The 27,826-nt window shown below is 41.2% G+C and overlaps 1 protein-coding gene across 2 annotated transcripts in view; it reads right to left on the reverse strand.

Moving 5' to 3' along the window:
- The window catches only part of GNAL (G protein subunit alpha L), a 204,052-nt gene that overhangs the window by 10,997 nt on the left and 165,229 nt on the right, over positions 1–27,826 (reverse strand). For both annotated transcript variants that reach the window (XM_086740604.1, XM_086740605.1), the window contains exons 6-10: positions 6,652–6,706; positions 3,883–3,956; positions 3,093–3,151; positions 2,740–2,860; positions 1,353–1,483 (exon numbers count right to left, since the gene is read on the reverse strand). In XM_086740604.1, coding sequence (XP_086596730.1) covers positions 1,353–1,483; positions 2,740–2,860; positions 3,093–3,151; positions 3,883–3,956; positions 6,652–6,706 — 440 coding nt within the window. The remainder of the gene's footprint in view (positions 1–1,352; positions 1,484–2,739; positions 2,861–3,092; positions 3,152–3,882; positions 3,957–6,651; positions 6,707–27,826) is intronic.

Consider the following 27,826-nt stretch of genomic DNA (forward strand, 5'->3'; position numbering starts at 1 on the left):
AAAACAACACAGTGAAGAGACAACCTGTTCATTTCCTTTCAGCATGATTTCTCCTCATCCGAGATACCAAATCAGATGCTTATAAACACAGTATGGTAAAGGGTAGAACTTATTAGAATATGGAAACATAATTTTTACTCTTATTTGTAGCACCAGGAGTAAACATAGAGTAGCAGCACAATCAGCAGCGTCTTAAGAGTTTAGTGCTGCTATCCTTAAATAATATCAGCTGAAATGAAAGAATACATGAACAACTACAGGTTAAAAATAGAGAGCTGCTGCATGTGTGAATATTCTGGATCACTCTGGATATCCACTGTGAAATCCTGCTGAGAAACACCAAAAGCTACTTTATTCTGAAAATTGGCTTAGTGTAAAAAAATGCTGAAAATTTACCCAAACTCTGTATATATGTGGTGTATGCTTTAGAGAGGGAAATTTGGGTGAAGGTGACAGAGGATTTCTTCTGAAAGCCCTTAGCATTATACAACTGGTGCCAGGTTAACTCAGATTTTAGGACACCTTATTTATCCTCTCCACCTGAAACTCAGCACCACGCTCCTGAAATTCCAGACCTGAAGGAAAGCTGAAAACAGCTTATTACCATCTGCACTTCTATAACCCAGGCTGGTGTTGATGGTTAGTGGAGAACAAAAGCCTTTTCTGACAGGTCACTGCAAGCACTACGCTGGGGCATCACTCGGGTAAGGCGGAGGTAGAGGTCAGGAAGTGCAAGCTTTAGCACTTTTGCCAGACACAGACCTGAGATAACTGGGAAGCCCTCTGCCTGGTATAAAACTGGCATAATACCAGAGTTTACTTACGTAATATGTTATTGTGGTGCAGGAATCACTGTATTTACGATAAGAAACTGAACCCATGCTAATCGCTCTATCGTCACAGCTCTCTTCATATTTATTGTTGTGGTTTCCCCCCATTAAAGCAGCTCCCTTGCTGGTCTGCTGGGCTTCCCGTTGCTATTCGCAAAAGCTGAAGTCTACAGTGTTGGAGGATGCAGAATGGCCGCAAAATACGTCTAATAAATTCCTAACGAACCCTGGGACTCTGGGTTGCTTCAAAACAGGGGAAGGCAGGCGCTCCAGAGCCAGCCTTCTGCAGTCCCCTCACCCCTCAGCAGCCAAAATCGCTTCAGACCCTGCCCGCGCTGGGATATCTCCAAGCTACGTGCTGCCGGCATGCTCCTTACCTGACCAAGAGTTTATGTTATGGAATGGTGTGTGCTTATAAATTTGTGCGTGCATGTGTGTGAGAGAGAGAGACGGAGACAGAAAGAGGAACTATGGGCTGGGCTATGCCGGCAGGTCCAACCCCTGCGTGGTGAAAAACCTTACCATCCTCAGGTACAGTGTAATGCGCATATTCAGGAAAGTAATCTTCGATTTTTGACTTCCCTGCCAAGACTTTTTCAGCCAGCATGTCCTGTTTATTCAAGAACAAAATGATAGAAATGGTCCGTAACCACCTGTCAAAACCAAACAAAATGTTGTGTTATCTCTGAGATGTTAATCAAGGAAAACATATCACTTCAACAGAGAATTTACGGGCTATCCCTGTGTGGACAGAATGAAGCAGTGTGGAACATGCTTCCACAGGAAAAAAAGATGACCTAAATTATTGTTTCAATTGGGTTGCTCCTGTGCTGGTGGGTATATTTATAAGATCTGCAAATACATTATAAAAACTTCAGCAGACATTGCTGAAAGGAGTAGCCTTCAAATACTGTTTTCTAAATTAACCTTTTGATATTGAGTTGGGAAAATGGTGACATTTCCTAAAAGCATCGCAGTCCAAAAACAGACATTACTGTCTACTTTGTTTGGTTTTGCTGAAGCAAAAAAAGGGCTGGAAAGCTGCCCTCCCTCAGACTGCTCTGTCTTCACTAATAGCTCATCCACACAGATATCCCATCTTTTATGGGGATGACACCTGATGAATCAAAAGAAAATAATCTCTTTTCTTCCCCAAGTGATACCTAGCCATCACTGTGGTGATGTGCCTTTGGGACTTGCACTCAACATTGTTCCTCACTCTAACTTCAACCACTTCTCAGTGCAGAGGACCCTTACAGGCATGTGCTGAAAACTTAATTACCTTATTTTGTGTATTGTTTTTACTTATTTTCTATCAGGAACCTATTCAGGTTATTTGGTTACACACCTAGAATTTACATGCACTGTGGCAGAACAGCAATTTAATGGCAGTTACAACTAGGTTAGAGCTGAAATATCATCCCACAAGGCAGAGGAGCTGTGTGCTCTCAGAGACCAGTCTTATGAGAGCAGCTGCCGACGCAGGTATCGAGTGCACCGCCAGCCGGTGAATTGAACACAACGGCAACAACTCCTGCTGCTGCGTTTGAGGAGGAGACGAAATGTAATTTGGAGGATCCTCTCAATCTTGGCCAAGCAGCACAGTGATGCCAGGAAGGGGTCTCCCCTGCTTCCCTCGTGGCAGCTGACACAGGGATCTTGCCCTTTCCAAGCTGTCCCCATGCCCTGCATCATTGTGGCGGAAGCAGCGAAACGCCGTGTGCATTGTCTCCGTGCCACAGCCCTCGTCAGGGAGGGGTACACACTGCGGGGGCACCCTGTGGCCTGGCCCTACCTGGACATTTTCTGAATAAGCAATCTGAGCACACAGTGAGGGGAGTTCTACTTTCTACGGACTTGAACTGTAGCTAAATTGGGGAGGGTGGGTGAGAAATGAGATATGTTTTACCTATTATTCCAGATACTTTTGAAAAGGTCCAGGGATTCCCGTAGTCTGTTTGTGTTATTGTCTTCCCTTATTACCATGTTGTAGCTGCTGCAAGCCACAACAAAGATGATAGCCGTGACATCTGGGCAGAGCACACAAAAGAAAGAAAGGAGAAAAGAACAACTCAGTTATCCCAGCACATACTCCTTGAGGTAACACAGTCATTACTCTCCAAACTGTCAAAAATATACAAAGAAAATATCTATAAAATTGGACTCCTGTATTAGTGACACATTAAGCGTGAACATGAACGCTAAGCTGCCCACACCTCAGAGAATAAGTTCAAAATAAAAATGTGGAATATTTTTACTTACCATTAAAGCATTGGATCCATTTTCTTCTCTCATCTCTCTGGCCACCTACATCAAACATGCTGTTAAAAAGCCATAGGATGTTATATCACTTATGTGCACTAGGAAAGTCACACAAAGCATGCAGCACGAGGGTTCAGTTTAAAAATCTAACAGCCCCAAGGACAGCAGCAGTAAAATACCGCTCGAAAGGGAGAGAGATCTGCTGATGCCATGCTGCATGTCAAGAGCTCTGCTGATGCCACGCTGCATGTCAGAGAGCTGCACAGCTCTACCTGCCCTGCTCTGCCAGGAGAAGGCTACTGAACACACAAATTCAGAAACAGGCTCTTTTCCAGGGCAAGTGTTAGGCAGCCTGATGGTGGCTGTTTTACAGAGACACAGAGTAAAACTTTGACAAACACAGAGCTTGCAGCCCTCTGAAGGAGACATTTAACTCTCCTCGTCCCACTGTACAAAGTCTAATGCGTGGCAGGGTTCCCACTGACTTCTGCAAGATCTTATCCCCAAAAGCATTTTATGAGTTTACAGTGACAAACCAATGAACCAGTGAGTAAAAACAGCCACAGACAACCCCACAATAGAGCATCACTAATACACATAACTAATACCAGCAATTTTTTGCAAAGTATGAGGCACCTATGGAAAGAGCGCTTAAAACCCAAACCAACCAATCAACCAAAAAAAACCTCGCACCCTAAACCTACTATACCAAACATACATGAGCACAGACATCTGAACTAGGTTATTTACAATTAGTATGTTATTCATAAATTATTACTAATAGACTTACTGGAAATTTACTTTATCTACTTGAAATCTTGTTTCAAAAATCCCTGATGTCAACACTCTGCATCTTAACAGGTCCTGGAAATGAGAACACAGATTATTATTTTTAAAAGCATGGAATATTATTTTCCATGAAAAGTCTTAAATGTTCCATTTAATTAAAGTTCAGACTTGTTGGTAAACCTGCATTTGTCCATACTAACACAGTGGATATACACAAATATCATCTCTGCATTTGGTTTGCGCACACTCAGAAAGCAGGTGACCCTACACACATTCTCCTTACTGCCCACTCAAACCTGCTGTTGATGGTCATACAATTTTGTATGTGATGTGGATAATGAATTCTAAAGTTACATAAAACTAAGAACAACGTTATTCACGTTGTAAAGTCAAGTATTCAAATGTTAGAAAACTCCAGACTTACAGTTGCCCAGGCAACCTTAATTCTGCCCTCTTTTGTACTGAATGAGACAGGAATCCTATCGAAAAAATAGCTTGTGACTGAGTAATTAAAGCTCTATTACAGAGCACAGGGGAACAGAATTTAGGCTGTATGTAAATCTGGCATTTCTTTTTTTTATTTTTCAAACTAGCAATACTTCACAACTTAAATAACATTCTTTTAATAATTAAAAAAATACTTATTTCCTAGATTCTCAAAGGAAGTAGGCAAAAGCAATTTATGATGCATACCTCAGGCAACGAGCTCACCATGCGCCATTGTCATCATCAGCAGCATTTTTAACCTTGACTATCCAGCACTGCTGCTCAGGCAGTGGCTGCAGAACAAAACCAGAGGCTGGAGAAAGCTGCTGGCTGCCTGATGGGGATGAACCCCTCTGAGCAGCACCCTCTTGGTGTGGCTGCCTGCCTGGGGCAAGGGAAGGGCCGCTGGGTCTACCTTAGCCCTCCTTGCCACGCAGCGGCTGCGAAAGCGGGGAGGGAAGGAGGCAGTCGGCGGTCCAGAGTTCCAGCACAGCTTGCCTTTTTCCCCACCCTAATATCTACTGCTTCAAGTACTGTGGTAGCTCGCAAAACTCGGCCGCTTTGACAGCCACATGAACTCAACTGAAGGCCACTTATCTAATTATTTTAGTTATTTTACATGGTTCTGTCATATTCTGTCACTTGCTGACATTTATTTGTTATTGGACTCAGTCATTATTTTGGTGGGGAAAAAAAAAAAGGGATAAAATCAAAACCAGTGATTTTTAACAGTTAACTCAGCAGGACAACTGACACCACATAACAGGATGAAAACCCAAAAGCAAAAGAGAATCCCTTCTTTAGAGCCAAAGTTTTCCGCCTGCAAAATACCAAAGGCATTTTTTGATCTTTGGAGACACAGGGCATTTCTTCCCAAGGGAAATATCAGGAAAAATTTCTAGATGATGAATGACTGCTCCAGGTAGAGAAAGGCCTCCCAGGAACAAACAGGCCAACACTAACATAAATAACAAAAGCAAAAATGAGGTTTTGCTTCATTGACTTCTCTCTCCAGCTGACTGGTATCGACGCTCAAATCAGACCATGAGGTCTAGACAGAGAAAACCCCCATGCTACTGCTTTGGTCTGAAAATGTCTTGAGGGCTTTAATAATTGATCCTATATTGGGTCAACTATACAAGTTTCACCTTATAATACAACGTACACTACTTTTTACTGCCTTCTATTTCAGGATACGGTCAGAGTAATTGGACAGGCCTGTGGTTATAGACCTGAACCAGGTCTGAAGGAACGGGCTCTGCTCTGCATACTTCCTTGTGTGGTCTCTGGCAAGTCACTTAATTTCTCTGAATTTCAGTCCCTGATTGCACAAGGAGATTTGGCAACTTTATTTTTTTAAGGGCATCCACCCGTTATACACCTTGCATGTTCAGACTGAATTATCCAGTGCAGGGATTCTCTTCTGCCACCTGTATTTGCAGTTTATGACGTGGCCCACAATCTTGGCTGAGTCTACCAGATGACAGTGGGATATCAGCACTGAAAAATAACCACCTCAGAATAAGTTTGCCAAAGAGACATCCTGCCCAAGGAAACTACACAGCCTGAGCTCAGGGAAGGCAGCTGAAGCCATGCCACACGGTGAAGCCCTTTCGTCCTTCAAGGCTGCACCACTTCAGCCTTAACTTTCCTGAACGTATTTGTCATTAGAGTGCTCTATCAAGATGTACCATGACATCTGGGAAAAAAGTGTAGTGTCCTGCAAATAAGGCTTAAATAGAAACTGTCCTGCCCATAGGAGATGGGCACAGGCTGGAAAGGTGTCTGCATGGCCACAGAGAAGTCTACAAGGTCTGCTGCTGGTGCTCTCCCCTGAATTTGGACAGTAGGTCCACTGCAGGCTTCTGTCTCTGAAGGACCCATCTGAGGGACACGGGAAGCCTCCCTCCGGGTTTCCATCGCCTCCACCATTGAAACAAAACACTGCTTCTGTGTAGTGAAGGCTGGTGAGGAAAATAGTAGGCTTTTACATTCCTGTTTTCTGTTCCCTTTACCTTGTTTGTGGGACACAGATTGGAAAGCAAGAAGAATTAAAAGACGTACTATAGGAATCACCGACTGAAATACCATAACAGTAAAAGACAAGCTTGCACCACCAAAAAGCCTCTTCTTCTTTAATATCCATTATTTAAATTGCTAGGCTGTATTTTGATATTTTGCAGTATGTCCTATTTCAGCTGCTGTTGGGACTAAAACAAATTACACAAAGAATTCATAAAAATGGGCGTCTTGCTTCAAACCCTACCCCATTAGTTACACTGACCTGATCTGTGGGTGTGTAGTCATCCATGCTGACGCTGTCAATTCTTTCTAAAAAGCTAAAAGAAAAATAAACATACACTTAAGAGAGGTAAAATACTGTCTAGGGTAACACTTTTCACTACCTCTTCTGGTTTAGACTTCTGCTGCAAAGTAAAACACAAGTCCAGTGGCAAAGCTATGAGCTCGATGATTTACTGACATTGACTGAGGTGACACTTTCTGAGCCAAATAACTTTTTAGCCAGACTTTGTTTCAATACAGTGCTTCTACGCTTACCCGTTATGCAGTACCCACAAGCCACCCAAATGCAGTTAAATGTTGCAATTTTGTGAGGTCCACTGAAAAATACTAAGAGACTAACCATGTGTCATATACATTACATAGTTGTTTAGACAGAAAAGAAGATTTTGGGGTTTAAAAAAGAAAATGTGGTTAAGGGTTGCCTTTACTTAACATGATGCTAATCCAGCACAATGCTGTGTTAATTACGGTCTCAGTAATGTTAGAAGAAATGTTTGTTAATATATACAAACAGCTTTGGACTGAGATGCTGCCCTTGGACACTGCAACTGAAGCATAAGAAGTGGAAAGCCAAACTGACACGAAGCAGAGGTTAACCGTCTGACTCTACATGTCGCCAAAACTCAGTGAGATGCATAAGGTAAAATAAAAACTTACAAATGCAGGGAAGGGCAAGAGAAAAGGGAGCCAGAGAAAAAGGGAACCACGTTCTCCAATTATTTAAAAATTCTTCTCAAGCTTTAATTCCTTCCTAGAACATGTTACAACGGCAGTATTCAGGACATAAAATGTGATTTAATACATACAGCTAAAACAGGCAGGTTCTCCATTCTCATTTTCACCCATTTCTTAAATGCTGTGTGAGCCCAGCTGTCTCATTTTCCCCAGACTGCCTGTATGACTTTGAAGCTTTCTTGATTTTCTGCATTGCTATTTGGTATTTGGCAGTGATTATCCCACAGGTTGACTTATCCTGCTATAATATTATGATGATTTCTTTATTGACTGGCAAGTTTTTCCCAATTTTACTTGGGTGTGCATATGGCATCTACTTAATTACAGTGGGAAAGACAAAAAAAAGAGTGAACTCTTGACTTGCATTGTGACTCACTGTTACCACAGGGGTCACACACACTGACCAGTTGAAAAAAATCCCCCCCTAAAAGCCTGTTTGTAATTCCCATAGCACTTTCCCACGGATACGAACTGAAAGGAAAAGAAAATATGCTACGTATATATTTACTTATAATATTTTTCCTTTTTGAACCTCCATTGTTATAAGAGGCAAACAAAACGCAGTATCTACAGTTCGAATATCCAGCTTTTCTTTCTGGATGATCAAGGTGTGACAGCTAAGCATATTGTTTAAAAAAGTCACTGTTTGGTGCAACATGATGGGTGCCTGATAACAAAACTATTCTGAAAAAACTCTAAAGAAAAAAAAACATTTTTCTACAAAACCTCTTCCACCGCCAACAGCCACCATAAACTTATATAAAGATACAAAAGTTTGTCTTTAAAGTCAGCTACAGTCACCGCAAGAAAGCAGCTGTATTCAGACCAAACCTTTTGGTCAGATGATTTTAATCACCTTGAGAATGTTGATCAAGCAGAGTTTAACTTCAGTTATCCCTGCAGCCAATGCAGACACCGGAGCAGAGTGACGTATTTCCAACTGGAGCACCTATCGTTAACACAACTCTCATCTCATGCTTGCAGCAAAAAAAGCCCAAAACAAAAACGCCTCCAAGCTGAATCTCTTCCTAAATTACGAGTAATCTTCCTTAATACAGCTGTTCAGGTAGCACTCCTGTATTTCCAAGTCTGTTTCAAAGTTTTCTGTCCAGTTTCTTTACAGTTGGATCCGACAGGCCTGGTAGCAGCCACTTTTCATCAGGGTAAACGGTTAGCACAGGGGTAAATCCAGATCTCTGCAGTAAGGTGGCAATGCCAGGGGGTTAAACAAGCCTGCAGAAAATGGGCAGGAGCCTGAGGGAGAGCTAGGAAAACGCTGTGGGCAGCGCAATCGCTTGCAGAGCTCAGGACTGATAAACGCCACAGAAGTCAGGGGAGAAAATGCTCCTCAACTACAGCTGACACAGAAAGGGCTCGTTAGGAGTGTGGACAGAAGAGAATATTTGTGCACAAATACAACTCCATCACAAACCTGACGAGACAGTGTGAATTGGTGTTTTTCCTGCAGAAGCATTCCTTCCAGAGATGCTGTATAAATCAGAGACGATACAGCTCGTCTCTCCAATGGCAAGGTCACGTTGGCAGATTTTACCCAAAAGGATTGAACACGGTACTTAGTACCAATTCACATCCCTCTCACCTACACAACAAGCACTTCAGGAAGGTTACTGGCTGTCAGCATTTGCGTTCTGCAAACAGGCAAATTATGGCAAGGAACAGAGGAGCGAGTAATGCAGAGTTACACGATAAATAATCCATGGCAGGGTTGGGAATGAGAGAAGTCTCGTAATTAGATGTCCTACTATCAACCCAAGTCATCTTCCATTTAGAAATCGTCAGCCTCCTCCCGGTAAAAGGATCCATTTCAAACACCCTAAACTGCAACAGCGCAGCTAACAGAGAGTGAGCTCTGACAAATATCACGTGCTTAAAAAAACATCGCTCGACATTGCAGCCCTAACATTTTATGCCTGTAAGGTTGCTGGCCGCATGAGATCTCTATGAAAACAAATGCAATGATTTACCAGGTTTTACCTGCTACCCCGCTGTACCGAGCTGCAATGGTATCACTAGCACCCAGTAAATCAACACACAACTACTATAAGGATTTGCCTGACTTTCACAGCGTTACGGAAAAGTAACCTTTTCACTGTGTGGTGGTCAGGCTTCCTGAGATTTGTTTTGCAACCACACGAAACGTGCATTGAGATATGTAGACACTGTAACACAAAAAGCTATACTCTTTACTTTTTGAAAAGAAAATCAGTTTTTGAATATCCTTCATATAAGTTCCTTACTTGGGTAATCAGCACTGTATTAATAGCTCTGACAAGCAAATGTACACAGTAAATACAAGTAAAGGATTCCAGGTGAGATAAGGAGTCAGTACTGCCTCATTACTAAATACGCTAACTTGATGCTCATTATTGTATTAAAATGGAAAACTGGAATCACTTTTCTAAACTGCTTTCTAAAGAATGTTGATTTCTACTAACTGTAAATGCCTCTAATAATTATGTTCTGGCATAATACACATTCTGTTATACATATACATATATACACACACCAGTAAATTTTAAATTTACATGACTAAAATTTCAATTTGAACTGTTTTAACTACAAAGATACCTCCCAAGTGTGGCAACGCTCATGTCTCTGCTCAAAGAAATCGGTGTGAGGAAAACACAATAGCAGAAAAAATTAATAAAAATGGACACCAGTATCACTTATTTTCTGTTTTTGGATCCTGGGTTTTTCAGCTCAGGGATAAAATTATTTTCACAGAATTATGCCTTTTTACCATACTGACAGGTCTTCTATTTATGCTGCTTCTATAGAAACTCATACTCAGGATTTATGTTAATTCTGCAGGGACTGCTTTGCAGGCATGTGCAATGAACTTTAAACTCACTGTGAATAAAACTATAACATACAATACAATATTTATATCTCTACTTCACAATTGCGTTTTTATTTATAAAGGATTCAGTCTGATAATTAGTACGACATTTCGGTTCTTTTTATTTTTACGACAGGGGGTTTCACATTTCCTTACATGGAACAGCCCAAACTACTTCTTAAAAATATATTAGGCAAGATACTGGAAGGAAGGTCTTCACTGCTCTGTTTGGAAATGCAGTGGTTTGCTTTGCCAACAAATTAAAGCAAAGAAAAACGGACCGATAAAGTAAAAAAAAACCCAATCACGAGCTACTGACATTATTATATCTATTATTAAGTTGATCTGTAGTTTTATAAATATCTTCAGTGAGTTTCCTAGGAAACTCAGCTGACACTTAGTTTGACAAGCAATCTCTAAATTTTATATTATGCAAGCTGTGAACACGAAAGTACAGGTTTAAGACGTGCCTGCCAGTGCATGTGGGAACTATCAATAAGCATTATTCTCTTTAAAAACCACAGCAATTTGAGCAGCAGTGGCAGCTATATAAGTATTTCTGAAAAAAGGATTGCTAAATGCACAAATAAAGAGCAGGGAATTGTACATGAAAATCCTTTTCTCACTGGGTAAATCACTACACGGCTCTTTATAGATACTCTGACCCCACAAACAAAATCACAATTAAAAGAAAAATAATGTCTTGAGAATAATATGATTGATACAAAATCCATGCTACATTTGTAAGTGTATTTTGACATTCAAAGAATTGGAAGGACAAAGTGCCAAACTGCAGATCAATACAGCGAACTACACGTTTTAATAAACCTTCATCTACTTCAAGCATTTTTTATGCTCTTACCCCAACATTTCAAAGGCCTTGTATCAAAAACTTGCTGTGGGGAACAAGAAATCAAAGCCACGTCAAAATCTTTGTCTCTTTAAAAGAAAAAAGTAATGTGCAAATCTTTAAGGATGTAGCTTGAATTTCTCAGAGTGAAGAATCTCAAATATATCTTCAAGTAATTTGTTGGGTCAGCAAATCTTTACATTTCTGATGGACCATTAAGAGCTTTGCAAACTCCTCAGTCCAAAACCACTGGAAGCACCATGATCTACTACGGGAAACCACCCAGAACCAGGACTTCGAATTCCACCCTTTTGGATTGCAGTAAGTCACAGGTGAGGCAGACGTTTCACAATGAGAACACCTACTCCTGGACTCTAGGGAACTGAAATGGAAAAAAAAAAATTTTTTTTTTCTGTTGCAGTTATCGGGGTCAACACCAGTATTTGAACTTTTCTTTTTCCTCCTTTCTTTACATAAAAAATATTTTTTTCTTATCAGCTAAGGTATTACAATCCTGTTAATTCTTCCTGCAGTATTTGAAATAGGAAATCATGGATGTCTGGTTTGGAGAATACCTCAGACTCCATGGTTAGGCTTCAAGCAACCTCACATTATTCTGATATATTTCCTGGCATCTGAGAAAGACATAATGAAAACAGCCCCTAGTAATATCCTAACCCCTACAGGATTAATTTTCCCAAGTCAGTTGCTGAAAACATCAGCAGAAATCCCTTAGAAGACGCTGGTAAAATTTAACAGCTAAGGATTTTCCTGTTAAATTTAAATAGTCACTATATTTTAAATACAGCTTCCATGTGGTAGTGGAGTTTTTCCCCTCTGTCCCTCCGTAACACTGCAGTTGCTTCCCACGAGGAATAAGCACAGCGGTGAAGGCACGGCAAGGCAGAGGGAAGAGAGGGACTGGAAACTGGTTTGTATCCACTCCGGCTCACCTATGCCATTCTCCAGTTTTGAACGACCAATTGCTGCATAAGCTGTTACGGAAGAAAATACCAGTGCAAACACTGAAGATGCTACTGAAATAGAGTATTTCTTTCAAAAGGGTTAGAAATCTACTTATGGATACTGCTTGTCACACATTTTTAGCACCTGCTAAGTTCCCCAGGACTTCCCTTTTGCTCCCGGCAGTTAAAAAGCATCTATTTCAATGCCAACACGAACCCACTATAACCATCTCTTCAGCCGCTGGCGTGGGTGTGACACACGTGGAAGAGATGACAGCAGCGAGAGGGAAGCTGTCGCTCTCCCTGTGGGGTCCGGGGAGGCTGGCGGGGTGCACGGGGTGGGTGAGGGGACTGCAGGGCCAGCCGCTGCCCAGCCAAGCTCCGGTGCCCCCACCCTGTGTCTGCCCTTCGCCATTACAGCATCTTAACAGGAACGTGTTTGGAGACTGCAGCTCAGCTGGATCTCGTGGTGAGATTTTGTTAAAATAGGGGTGAAACCTCAATTTAATAAAGATCTCCAGAATTTACCATGCTTATCTTTTTTTTTCACTTGCCAAAATTGCCTTCTCCCAAGGCCTGCCAGCCTCCCAGCAGATCTCATGCTGTCCTGCCCAGGGCTGGCAAAGGGCTGCTTGGAGATTACAAAAAAATGGTGGGGTTTATCCACAAAAATGCACCTTCACCCCTCTGCAACTCACAGTTTGCCGGCAATGAAACTGTTGCAGTCAGGAGAAGAATTGGTTAAACGGGAGGCCGAGAGAGAGCAAAGTACAGTCATGCCTGAAACCCAATGGCTTGTTAACAGGCCAGTAAAGTTTGAGGATTTGTGGTTTAAAGCATCTGGCCAGCCCTGTGCTGGGGTGAGGGGGGAGGCAGCTAAGGCGGGCCACCTACCAGCCCACTGTGGACCGCAGACGACCCACACGCAGCCTGGGTGCTGCACAACTTTTGGCAAAGCCGTGCATTTCCCCATGTCAGCACCAGCCTCTCTGAGCTTGCTTCAGAGGGAGAGGGCCAAAATTCTGGGAAGGGTCTGGGGCCACTGATGGCAAGCTCTCCTGGATACGCAAGCGATGGCACTTTGTTGTCGCAGTGTCCATACTGCCTGCTGGTGGGAGCAGCTCACCAGGGAAGCGTATAACCCATCTCGTTTCATTACCCCGGCCATGGCTGCTGCCAGTTGTGGCCCCAGCCACCATGAAGTCATCACGAGGCGCTTTATTGCTACCAGTAAACTATGCTCCCTGGTAACCCCACGAAGCAAGAAAACTCTAGTTTAAACTCTATTTATGAATGACGACTTTGGCCAAGACATTAAAAGCAAAGACAGATGACGATGGTTGCAACCAAGGGCTTGTATACCATTCACCAGGTCACCCCTTCCTTTAAGGAGCCAGACAGCCGGCAGCAATCAGGAACGCGTTTGGCGAGGACTGGGAAAGATGGACACAATCTGCGGAAGAGTTCTCCTAGTCTATGGGCTTGGTTGAGAGAGTTTCCTAGCAGACATCCATTTTAACCTCACTTTCTCCACTGCTAAGCTGCCTTTTCTCAGTATGCCCTGCAGAACATATCTGAGCTTCACAGGCTTTGGCGGGTGTCCAGCTGTTAACCTAAACAAATGCACAAAAAGTTCAACTGCATCAAACGTTTCAGATACAGGAGCAGTACCCCCTTTCTGCTTAATAACAGAAATTTCATTTTACTTTTTTAATTGAAAATGCATGAACTAAAGTAAAAAATGAGTGAACAGTACAACTTCCATAACTGCTTGCCCCCACTGGCTCCCTAAATCTGTTAAAAAGCAGTGTGAATTTTGGGAAATGCATTTCTCCCTTCTAAATTTAGCAAACTAACCACTTTTTGGCTTAGCAGATGTTTTTGCTTTCCGAGCGAGAGGCCTATGGGGATCATCATTAACCCTGTTCTTAACATAAACACCGACTAAGACTTAAATCTGGAAAACTGTCATTCACACAGAAAGGTTAACAGGCTCCAGCAGAAACGAGGCTCATCATCTGCAACTCCTGCTACGTGGGATCTCAGAGAAGAGGGATGAAGATGGACAAAGAGAGAAAGAAGAGGAAAGGTTATTTATTTAAATATTTTAAAAGGGACAATATTTTTCTATTGCATGTGATCAGGCGTTTTATTCCCAAGGGTGCACATGGCCAAGCTGCTGCAAAACACGGACTAAGAATGAAGCACTGATAAAATCTGAGGCTTAGACGGGCACATGCAGACCCTCCTTCTGACCACATTCACACCAGCTTGAATCCACTGACTTCAGCGAATTTTCTTCTTCCTCATGAGAAGACTGTCCTAGGCAGATGATCCTTAATGCATACTGATACAGCCATGGAGCATTTATATAGACACAGATCGGAGTTCTGCAATGTAAAGGCTACACGGAGCACATTCTGTAATTATAAGTGCAATTCTGAACAGAGGACCAAAAGATAAAAACCTGAAAACAGAAAGTTCATATTGCATTATCCAGAGCGATCTAGATCCTGACTGCCTTGTGAGCTGATGTATGGCAGACCAGGATCTCTTTATCCACTGTCTGAATTAAACATCCACTCTCTGAGGAGACCCTCTAGCAGCCTTCCAGTACCTAAGGGAGCCTACAAGAAAACTGGGGAGGGACTTTAGACAAGGGCCTGTAGTAATAGGAGAAGCTTCTATAGGTAAAATAAGGCTTTAAACTGAAAGAGGTTTAGATTAGACATACTGAAGAAATTATTTACTGTGAGAGTGGTGAGGCACTGGAACAGATTGCCCAGAGAAGCTGGGCACCCCATCCTTGGAAACGTTCAAGGACAGGTTGGATGGGGCTTTGAGCAATGTGGAAGGTGTCTCTGCCCAGGGCAGTGGGGTTAGAACTAGATGATCTTTAAGGTCACTTCCAATCCAAACCATTCTATGATTCTATGAATATCTGGAGCTGTAAAATGCACCACATTTACAAGCACCAGCTGTATGCCACAAGGTTGCCAGGGGATGTAAAAAGTTAACAAAACATGTTTTCAGGATGTTGCAAATACAGCTTTCCCTGTTACTTGCAAGTTTATCTTGCTGTGATATGTAAAAATTATTTCAGTGCAACTTACACATTCTGGTTGACGGTTTTGTTTTCAAAATTTGTTGCACTGTGGATATCCTCTTACTGTACACAATATCCAAGTGCTCATCAAGTGCGGTGAGCCCTGAAGAATGCCAAATCCAGGCTAGAAACAGCACTGGTTGTCAGAAATTAAAGATCACTTACTCCAGTGGAAGTGGTTTGGAATAAGTCTGCTATTGTGACTGCCAGAAACGAAAAACCAGTTTGACTGGAATTCTCTACAGGAGGTTGATAAAAGAGAAAGCAGAAAATCCCCAAACAGGAGAAGCAAAGATAACAAAACACAGATTTAAAAGGAAGTGACAAGAAGTTTGTGTTTACCTGTGGCACCCGTCCAAGCTCAGTGCAAGAGAACTTGCTGCCAAGAGATTTCACATCTAAAAGTCAAACCATATGATTCAAAAAAGGAGATGCTAGTCACCCCCAGAAAACCCATATGAAGAGGAGTGAACTCTTTAGGGTGGCAAATGCTCCTGACCAGGAAAAGCACACATACATGTTTATTACTGTTTTCAGATCTATGCATTTTTGTGATACATAAGCAAAAGGAACAGTGTGTTAAAATCCTGAGCAAAATGAGAACTTACCTGTTTGCTTTCACCTACCACGTGTTTGTCAGGTGTTGACATGACCCAGAGAATTGACATGGCTGGAGTAATGGTGAGTGCTGGGGTTAAACAGGGGGATTGGCACTATTTTCAATGATTAACATTTGGATCACAGGATCAGCTCTCATAAGGACGTCTTAGAGGCTCCAAGACACAGGCAGGATCTGGAGTTCCTATCGATATCTACCATTTGAGGAATATGAGGGCTCCTAACACACACCCTACCTTTCTAGGGCTGCATGTGAGATGTGAAGTATGTCATCAGTGCAAACTAGAAAAATTGAAAAATGTGCTCTTTGGAAAAGTCAGGAAGATGACCAGCTTCCTACACAGCGGGAACAGAGAAAGTGTTAATGCAGACCTTCCAGAATACCTGGTAATATGTATTTTTCCTTATTGCAGTTTATGAGGTGTGGTGTCAGATCATTTCTCTTCTGCACTCCTTAATCCTTGTCCCAGCTCTAACGCTGCACTCTCATACTTTTCCCTTGCGTGAAGGACATGCTTCACAGGAGGCAAAGGTCATGCTGGACACAAACTCTGTGAGCAGCCCTTCAACGCGCAGGGCTGTTGTGTGGTTCACCAGCATATTCTCAGAGTTACTGGAACAGGATACTACCTTGTCAATGTTCAAGGCAAGAAAATTAGCACAACAGGGCAAAAAATAACAGCTCAATGTTAAAGGACAGAAGGATGATGAGGACTGACATCCTTGCAGAGGTTCCAGTGCATTTTAGCCTAGAACACCCAACAGAAGCAGTTCACTCATTGTTCAGAGGTAGACCTGTTGCCCTCCCTTGAGTAGAGTGAAGAGACACTGTAACCTTTAACCTTTGATGGGAAGGGCTCAAAGGCTGCTCTTCCCAAACTTTTTCAGGCCATGCACCAGAATTTACTAGGGCTTCCCTAGTTGTCATCTAGAGCAGATGGGTTATCCTTTTTATTCCCATGCACAATGCACTTTGGAGCTGCACATGAAAAACACTATCAGATAAATACCTGTATACTATGAGCTGCCTTACAAATTACCAGGTGAAAATAAGAACAACACCAAGCAGAGGGCTAGCAGTGCAGATACACTAGACATAACTATTAGACTCACAAGAAAATTCCTGTATCTTTACAAATGATGCAGTTGAAATGTTTTCATTAAATCACCATTATCCTGCCCATTTAAACACTGAATGTATCCAAGCAATTGGTCATAACACCTATGGCTCGGCTGAGTGATTACCTCGGGTAGCTGGAGGAAGGCATGGAGCTGAAGAGAGGAGATGAACTGTTACTACAAAAATGGAAGGAAGAAGGATATAGTGACCATGCCCAACTTGCTAATAATTGGCCTAATTCTATTTAATAGTTACAAGCCATTTGAACAAAACAAACGTTACAAAACCTGGTGTTCAAAACTAGCCCTGCAACCCTGCTGCCTGTACATTTGACAGTAAGTCACAGTAACACTAATGCTTAGTATTACTAAAGCATTTTATGAAAAGCATTCCTAACTCTACACTCTCTGTACCTTTCTTTCAATTTCCATCAACTTTCCTTGATTTTTCCAGTGTACAGTGCACTTGTACTATTAGAAAAACAATACAGTGAGTTGGGTTTGAGGAATGAGGAAAATAATAATGCAACAACCTGATTACGTCCTGCTTCAAGTTACTTTAAAGATTACATTGCGCTTCTGTTTTTAATCTCTTTAAGCTGTCTCCCACAAGTGGTTGTCATTTTGGGGCCTGGCTTACAAAAAGCTAGAGTAAAGGGGTCTTGGTTTGTGGATAACAGAGAATTCAACACCGCAAGCAATCCTCCCATCGCTGCTGCTCCCCGCGTGGGCTGCGTGCTGAGACGCTCACCGCCAGTGCCAGCACACCACCTACGGCCTGCGGCAGGAGAGCGAAGGAAGGAGGGGGCTGAGCAGCACCGGGCACGCTGTGCTGGTGCTGCAATACAGCAGCAGCACCCGAGCCAGCCTGAGGACCTGCGTGGAGCCACCCGGAAGCCTGGCAGCTGCAGCTCCTTGCAGGATCGTGGCAGATGTCACCAGTCCTTAGGGTATCATGGTGCTACTGGGAGAACAACTTCACCTCTTACAGCTGAGAAGTCACCCTGCCACTTTGTAGGTGCTGTTGCTTTGTACCACGTACAAATCTCAAGGAAGGGCAGAAGTTTGATAAAAGCTTACTTTATTAAAAAAAATCCACTGAGGCCAATTTTAAATCCTGGACAACTTCTAAAGCTCCTAAAAACAGGCACTGAGAGGAAGCTGAACTTCCCAATCTGTCTTCTCCATCCATACAGTTAGTGGAAAAAATGTGGAAGATTTATGCAATAGCAGCTGGAGAAGGCTGGAAAGGAATATACAAATAAGGCAAATATGTCAGAAACCCAAAGTCACTTGTCAGTTCAGATCTCAAAATGTTGTCTTTTCTCTCTTTTCTTCTTTTAACAAGATTAAAAATATCACTCTGAACTTGCATGCAACCTGTGGAAATGAAAACCAGGAATCATTTGTTCTCTAAATATGGAACCATCACTCACGTGCTCACATAACGACATATAGCCGGTGACATATTGGCAGGTCAACCTACGGTCGAGGTGTGAGTGCAAGTACAAGTTTTGTATTTTCAGGGAGAAAAGTAAACACATTTTCATCCTTCCACTTTTTCTTTCCCACTTCAAACCTATTTGTTTCCCATAACAAATTCCTTACCAGATTATTTTTTCCCATCAACCTGTGTGCATGTGTGACACTGTGGCTCTGGTGCTAGGAAATGCTCTGAGGACTGTGCCCAGCACCTGTCCCGAGGGTGAGAACCACTTTTGTGATGGTCTCTAAGGATCTGATCTTTTTTTCCCAGGAAGGTCCGTATTAAACCAAATTCTAATAGAAAAGTTCTTCATACTATTGCTTGGAAAGTGAGTGCTCTCAGGAAGCAGTTTCAGGAGGATCTACAGTAGGGTGTGAAGAAGAATGAGGACCTTTTCTTTTAGCCTCTGGGATCTTGGCTCCACAATGAGAGGAAACTCTCAATCACACGGAGTTGGACATTTTTCAAACAATAAATCTGGGAAGCTTCACTAAGCGATACTAGACCTAAACTGCAAAGTTACAGACAAAACCCCAGCCCTGTGCAAAGGAGTATCCCACAGAATTACTGTCTCTGCCCAATACCCAAAAAAAGAATTTTTAAATTAGTAGTACAGTATTTTAAAAAATGCTCCTCTCTCCCCTACAAAAGATCCTAAAATATTGTTCCCCAAAATGGCTTTCAAAAAGGTGCACTGTAGTCCAGTGCAAATAAAGCAAAGATTAATTAGGGATTAGAAATTTTATTCAAGCCATCACAGAAACAGAATCAAACCACAAAGTTCTGTTGTTGTTTGGTTTTCTACTTCCAATTAAATGGGATTTCTGATCCCAAATACCACAGCACAGGTATGGCAGCCAAATCTGTGAGCATTTATTTTAATCAAATAAACACACAGATAATTGTTAATCGTATAATCCCTTTAAATTGTTAGTAACCTTCTTAATTGGATTACAAATAATCCAGTCCTAACACCAGCACTGTGAATACTGATCTTTTGCCCTCAGCAAATGTCTGTCTTGTAACAGAATATCACACACTAGACTTCAAAGCACCTAGAGTTCACACTTCCTTCAGAAAAATAATTACTTTGCTTTGTGAAGGGGCCCATTGACACAAATTGTAAGTAAATACAAAAAGTACACCTCTACAATAGAACTGTGACGATATTTTGAAAGAAAAAAGCGATTCCTCAATTGAGCAGGGACTGACTCCTCATTTTACAAGATGCTCTTTTGAGGTTTCAGAGCTACCCATCTAAAAAAACCCAGAGTCATACTCCTGCTTAAAGGAACTGTGGTTTTTAAATTTCAGCATTTTATTATGCATTTCTACACAAACTTTTGAAAGTCCAACAACAAATGGAAAACAAATCAAGAAGTGTTAGTAATAAACAACCGCACTCTTTAAGACAGACATCTTAATTTATGGGTTACGTGTCGGATCTGGGGCAGCTGTGACCCAAATCCAGCTCCAGCACTGCAACGCACTCTGAGCAGATTCAGTGTCAAAACACCAGGTGGACAAAAGTCGCATCACAGAAGTGAGGAAACCAGGATATTTCCAACTGGTTTTAATGCCTTTTGCTTGTGTTTCTTCCCATCTCAGCAATGAGAAACCATACAACGGGCTCCACCACAACACTTTGCAGGTGTCCCGGGCCACCTCTGCCCCTCCAGACAAGATGGAGATGTTATGTAGACTGACAGCCTACACCAGTAGGAAAGAAATGATGACCAGAATTAATCTGAAGCATTCTAAAAGTGCACTGAAAAACTGTTGACCTGTTCATCAACACTGACACAATTTTCAAGGTGAGCCATCTTTTCACAGAAGCTACAGGTAAGAGGGAATTTTAATAACCGCAGAACAAATGCAGATAAAATAAACACAAACAACAAAATATTTTTGACTATGGGGCAGTTTTGTACTCTCCTCCACTATTTTTTTCTTTTCTCAGAATGATTAAATATTTCAGATATACAGAGGGACTAAGAAATTCAGTGCCAGAAAAGCTTTGATTCTACTGAGACTCATCCACAAGCATGGTTTTAAGGATATAAGCAATGCTATTGAATGCAACAAGACTGCTCATACAGTTAAAAGATCAGCGATGTGTGCAAAATTTTGGACATTTGGAGGCTGTATGAAGGTCTTTCTGTCAAAGTAAATGGCGACCCTGCTGACCCTGCTCTTCACTCGTTCACTCCAACTCCAAACATTGTAGTCAGAACTACAGGACAGGAACGGCACCCCGTCCAGTAACAGGGGACATCTCACGGCATGATGCAGGTAGAGGTGGCTTTTTATTCTGGGTAAAGATCACATCTGTGTGATTCTTCACAACTGTATTTATCTTGCTATTAAGAGTAACCTGTAAAGAGATTTTTCTAAAATCCAGCAGCTTTAGATACAGATCATTAGCGCTCATGCTTAACAGAGGCTATAATAAATGTAACAAGGAACACTTTACGTAACAGTGATTTTGCCAGCACCTGACCTACAGGAACAATCAGCATACAGCATGACACCAGCACTGACAGGCTCCTCTGCAACCTCCACCAAGCCACCAGAAACAAGCCAGGCTCTAGCTTTACCTCCTAGCACGGAACATTACATTTGAAATACTCCTCCTCAATGCAATGAGGATGGATTTAAATAATCCTATGAAGGCACTGGAACAAAGTCACAATCTAGCTCACTTTCTAGGAAGTGCCTGCTACCAGTCCAGTGACTGCCATGGGTAACACCAGCTGCCACACCAACCCAGAGACTGATCTGGAAGCTCAGGGGACCCCAGGCCACACACTGCTTCAAAAAGCAAGACCTGCACATTGATTTGTTCGAACAACTGGGAAAACTAACATTATGCCCAGGTCATAATTTGCTGTCATTAATGCTAACTTATCCTCTGAGAAGAATGACCACACGAGTGCTATGAGGGATCTTCAATTACGCATGCAGAATTAGTTTTTCAACATAACTGATTTTCTTCAGCAGTTCACCTTAAACTGTTTTCCATTCTGGCAAGAAATATAACATCATGCAACATCCATGTCTTGCTTAATTACAGCAAAAGAATAAAGAAAGGACCAGAAAAGTGAATAAAGCTATAGGAACTTACTCCTTTACACCCCTACTCTACCTGTATTCTTTACAATGTATTTTTAAGATAAAGTTTGTTTGAGTTGAGAATTTGAATGACTATGGTCTTTATCTTTAAACACGAGAAAAGAGAGATGTGCCTGGAAGTAGAACACAGGAGAAGAGCATCGGTGACCCAACTAGACTTTTCTACATTTACTGCTTCAGACACTACTATACTGATTATCACCAGGAGTCTGGTAATAAGCTGGCCTCAGTTAAAATTTAGTATAGATACCATATAGGCACCGAATGTCAAGGACATGCCCATGCATAACATTGAAAATACAATTCAATACGACAAGGAATTGGAAATAAAGTTTTACAAAGAAGCCAGTGCATCATGGTGTCATAATTTCTACCAAAATGACCAACGTTATAAAATAAAACATGACCTACAATTGTGGAAGTAAGGAATGGAATGCAAGACATAAGGAGAAAACAATAGATTAATATTAATAAATGAAATAATATTGTAAACCTACATCCATCTGAGAAAATGAATTATAACATGAAATACAGATGAAACACTTTGAAGGAAACAAAATGCATTTCACATAAACACACAACCAAGCAGTTTTAGGCAGGGTATAAATTAATGACTCTTACTTTTCCTCTATAATTCTTAATAAAACCGTTTACCCAGATTAGCAACAAACCACCTTTAAGATGGCAAGATGTATTTCATCCTAACTTTCCCCAGAAAATACATTCATGTGATCAGAGCTGCCCCAGCCAGCCACGCAGCATGCTTAGAGCTATATATATACACACATCTCCATCGGCATTGAAGAGCTTCATTCTGTTATTCACATCATCTACTGAGCATCTGAAGGAACATCTCTGAACCCAGCATTATGAGAAGAATTGTGGAAAGAGCAATTTAGATAGAAATATATCAAAATTGAAGCCATGAAAGAAGGAATGGTATGCTTATTTATAGTACAAAGAAATTCCATCTGGTTAGGCTGTGGGTTTTTTCTTGTAGAAATTAAACAGGAAATTAATCTCTCCCTCTCCCCCCCGCCCCTTATAAAGCAAGGCATTTTCATTTATGAGGCCAAAAGCCTGATATTTGTAGATTTGCCTGCCATCAGTTGTTAATCAGCCTCACAGCATTTATAGGTAGAAGGATATCTCCTGACAGATACAAAAAACAGATTTAGAACGAAAGCCGAAAATTACATAAAGACAGATATATAGATACACATTTTAGCACTCCGGAGTACGTTTCCAAAAATAAACTCGTCAAATGGATATCTTCCTAAAAAAGCTGATTGCATAAGCATAATTACACCAAACACAAGTACCTGCTCTATCTCTCTGCATGTTATAAATAGTTCAAAGTTACATTACACAGTTTTATGCTAAAATGCTATTGTTCTAAGTTCATGCCTTCTCTCATGACCCTTTCAAAAAGGCCCCCAGTCCCCACCGCTAGCCCAAGTGCTGTTTTCCTGACGTTGCTATTCAGCTTCTTAGAACCCAGAAACACCATTTCCCCCTTGCAACCCACAGAGATTATCCAAAGAAAAGACTGCTGCAGCAGTTAAGCAAGTTGCTTGATCGTGTCACTGTTTATCAATTGCCAGGATTCCTGTGCTTGCTTATAGAGTTTTAATTTTGTTAACTCAACAACTTTTTGTTTCCAACTGACAGAGGCATATTTTTCAGAAGATCCTCTTCAGAAACCTTAAGCTGAGACTGCTGAGCAGGATATTGAGCTGGACTCAAGGATTCAAATAAAACTCCTGCAAGCAGCAGTTGAGAGAAGTGCTACCTGCAAGATGCACACTGACACAAAATACTGGGTTTTCCCCCTTCTTGTCCTCCTTGTTGACATAAAATCCCATTTACTGAAATTGTGCAAAAAGGGCAGAATTTAATTTTATCAAAAAGTAGAAAGGGAGCACATAAAACACTTCTGAGAGGAAGGAGATGAATTGGCAATGCCAAGCATTAACATGCAACACTGCTTATCAGTGCCAAAGCATCACTCAGACAATCTAAACACCATTGTAGATACCACTATATATATATATATTTTTTTTCATTAAGTTGCTATATCCATCAGAAATATCCAGCTGCCTGACACAAAATCCAATTATTCTGTCATTGAAGGGTTAAAACCAGGAGGCAGACCTAACCCCAAGGAAGAAGCCCTTGTGTTTGCTGTCTTGCTGTATGACACAAGCATGACAGTTCTTTGCATGACGTTTTGCTGACATAGAAATTGAGGGCACAGATGAGCTGTAGTTTTGTACTGACGCTGACGACGATTCAGCTAATATCACCCCCTTGGCTCCACTTCTACATGTTGGTTATGACATTGTATACACAGTATGGAATTCTTCCTACACATGGTATATAATGAGGAACTTAAGAGTAACTATTAGAAGTAAACCAGCTGATGTTACTTAAAGCTACTGAAGTAACAGACTAAATGTTTCTGAGAAAATGCTTTACTTGATAATATAAAATAAGCACTTTTCTGCTTCCTGACAGGTATTTGTGACCAACTTTATTTGATACTTAATCCCACAGGGGAAGATTTCTTTTTGCTCTGCATCTAGCTTCTGGGACATGTGTCTACCCACGTTTCGGATGCTGGAGGAATTAATTACGTAGCTACGAGCTGATTCTACTCCCAGTGAAATCAAAGCAGTGACGCCACCTTCTTCCCTAGAATGAAATCAAGCACAAGTTCAGCAAAGGTGTGTGTAAGTTGCTAAATACATCATGCTTGCAGGATAAGGAAAAGGGGCTTTCCCAATGTGCTAAGAAACAGAAGATATTAAAACCCAGTGTAATTATTTCAAATGACAAGAGTTGAGAATAATGCTGCAAGATGTATCAGACAGCTAGAAATGAAGAAAGAGAAAGAGATAAATATCAAAGAAAGGACGGTTCAGAAAAGGAAGAGGAAATGCTGAACTAAAACTTACGAAATTCACATTACAGAAAAAAAAGACACCCACAGAAAAGGTACATAACTATGGATAAGAGAAAATTATAACTGAGACATTATCTTCACAGTGACCCACAGGCATACAGAGAATTACTGCAGACATCTACTGAAATTTAAATTAGCCAGCTCAATTATGGGTAGCAGTTTATCTGCCTTGCCAAGGCTTCAGTGCCTGAGACCAGCATTTTAAAAACCTGGCTGTATTTAAGCTTTTCCTTTCTGCACAGGTGCCCAGACTGGTTAGGTTAATGGCAGGCTGGGTGTGTTCAGACGGCTGCAATCGCACCCATAGTCTGTGTCAGAAGGTTCAAAGAGCCTGAAAAGGAGCTGGCAAAAAGAAGAAATTCAGAAAAAAACTTCTGAAATATATACATCAGAGAAAAGACTCACATATAGCAGCTTCTTTACAAGAGACTGCGAAACAAGAAAGTTACAGCTATTAGAAACTGATTACAAATATTATGTCCTCGAAAAGGTTTTGCAATGCAAGCTTTGATCTACTTGTATTTAATTTACTACATAATTAAAACAGTCCTATAAGCCAAAGTTAATTTAAGTAGTCATATGTTAACACAGCCTAATTTTCAAGAAATCTTCTTCCTTTTCAATTATATTGCCATATGTTGATATGATAGCTTTTTATAGATTTTTTTATTTACATACATGTCATAACTGACCTGCTGAAAGATTAGATTTCATAATACCCCAGTAAAGAAGCATCTGTTCCAAGTTTCCCTGTAGATAGCAGATTCACAGCAACTATCAGTTCTTTTAACTTGCCTTTTTTTTTTTTTGCATCACTAAGAGCTCAAAGCAATTACTTCCTAAGTGTGGCATCCCTGGTCTATGCTTCATTCAGTAAAAACTGTTTTATAGATGTCTTAGTGGTGAGCTGAGCTGTAGAAGCTATAATTTGTGAGCTGGATGTGACGTACAGCTTGGCTTCATAATGCCTCGCAGGCACATCGTTTTATTTATTTTGCATCTTACTGATAACACTGAGGTGTGTGTTTGAAAGGCCGACATGGGATCCAGCGAGCGGGAGATTCCCCACCCTTGCTGCCTGCTTTGGTTTCCTCCCAGGGCTGGGACAGGAAACACGGTGGTTGTAACACACGCAACTCCCCAGCCTTTCGTAAGCCGCGGCGGCACGGCAAAGGCCTTAGTTTGGCCACAGACACGTAGGTGATTACTAACTTCAGTTTAAGGGCAGCAGATTTGCTGAGAATAAACAGTGAGTTGTTTGTTACAGAAAAGAGAGCATCATTTGCTAGCATCGGGGAAATCACAATTAGCGCATACTCTCCAAATTGTGTTTTTCTGTGGCCTAAAAACATCATAAAGTTTCTAGTTGAAGACAAACTCCTTTCCTGTGATTTGTAGTTACTTAAAATCAAAATGTTTTCAGCTTATTTATTTTCTGAAGTTACAGTAGATGCTGGTAGGACCCATTCTAGCAAAACAAGACATGAGAATGTGTTGCAGTTTGCATTTTAAAGGCACTTTTTTCCCCACGGTATTTGAGATGGGAAAGATGATGGTTATTGGATTTGGTAAGGATGCAGTGTATCTGTGCAAGGGAACGGTGTGACAAGGAGCAAGAAGCTGACATTCAGGTGTTTATTCAGAGATAATCATGGCCATATCTTCTTGTCGTATCCTATGATAAGGCAGCACAGGACACTGGGATTCTGAACTCAAGCGGCAGCTGTGGATTCTGAGCTCAGCTGGACTTTACCTTGATCTGGCTTCACGTATTTGAAAACACTTACTTATTTCCAACAGAAGAGCTGTTGTTTTTTTCTTTCTATATTAAGAGAAAATTTCTATAAATAATATAAAACATTTTTGCTACTTTTTCACAAGAGAATGTTGAACACAGTTAGAAAGAGATTACGGTATAAAAAAATCAAAATACTTAATTTAAAAAAATACAGGCTAATGTCTGAATAGCTACAAACACTCGGCTCAGAGTCTGCATCTTTAGCACTACCGAATGAGTTAAGATGTGCATGTAATAATCTTTAACAATTTACTGCTTCTGCTCTTTTCCCTTAGCTTTTCCCACTCCCAACATTATATTCTATGGGGTTTTTTTCCTGTCTGCAACTTGCCCAAGAAATATTGGCTGAACAAAAAGTGTACAGCCCCGTGGGTCACACCAGATTAGCAGCTCCTCTTTGACACTGAAGTCTATCTACAATTGTCTACCTACAATTTCAGGAAGAATCAGAGTCCTTCCTTGCACCTACGCAGGACTTGTGCCATGTTGGACATGCCTAAGAGCTCACCCATATCCTTGTTCTTTCCAAACTCAGGTGCTGGCTTGAGCAACTTTTCCCCCAGCCCAGGGGAAAAACCCGGTCAGGGGTGGCAGGGAGGTAACAAGAGGGACTCACTGCACTCAAGAGTCCCTTTGTGCCAGTGCTGACACAACTGGCACTAATGTTTGCACTTGTCTTTAGGTAGCTATTGTGTATTAATCTCATCTAACCCTTTTTTGCATAGGCCGCTATTGTAGGAATACCCCATTATTCAGCTTTCTCAGGCTGACATCCTTTTCCCCGAGTCACTTTTTCACAGCTCTATGCATTCACTGTAAAAGCAGCAAACGTTCTCCCATTCCCTTGGCTCCTAAGAGAGAAATCCCAACAAATTCAAACTCTATAGTTCATTAAAATGCATGCACCTACAGGACCGACAGAGGATGCATCACCTGAACAGATGGTTTTCAGGAAGAAGAGATTTGTTTTTTTTTTTTAAACTATCAATTGAAATAAAAATTTTCTACACCTTTTTTAACCTCCATAAAGGTTGTGTCTCAACTGCTTGAGTAACAATAAACTGATGCTATTGACTGACTAGAAGCTTTCATGCCATGGACCTGGCAAGTGATTTTAAGTAACAGACAGTCTTGAAATTACTGAGATAAAATATATTTGTGCCTTCAAAAGCATGCAGACACATGGAAACCAAAGCAAAGATAAATAAAAGTTAACCTTTGAAAGGTTTAGTGAGTATTTACTCAGGTTAATGTATAATTTCTGAGAATGGATACATTTCACGCAAAAAACCCTCACAAAATAATAAAAACACTAATTATGAATGGAAAATATCAGAGCTGAACATGCCAATCCAATTCACGTGTAAGAATAAAGTATTAGCCCGTACTGCTCTTCTCCGTGCTGAAAAGCAACATCTCACAGGCTGTAACGCAGTATTTTCACAGCAAGGACATCCCCTATGCAGTGGCTCTGCAGACAGCCGCATCTGCTTTTCCTGTGCTTATGTATCTTGAGACAAC

This window comes from Chlamydotis macqueenii, chromosome 2 (genome assembly GCF_036417535.1).
Source record: "Chlamydotis macqueenii isolate bChlMac1 chromosome 2, bChlMac1.mat, whole genome shotgun sequence".
Taxonomy (NCBI): Eukaryota; Metazoa; Chordata; class Aves; order Otidiformes; family Otididae; genus Chlamydotis; species Chlamydotis macqueenii.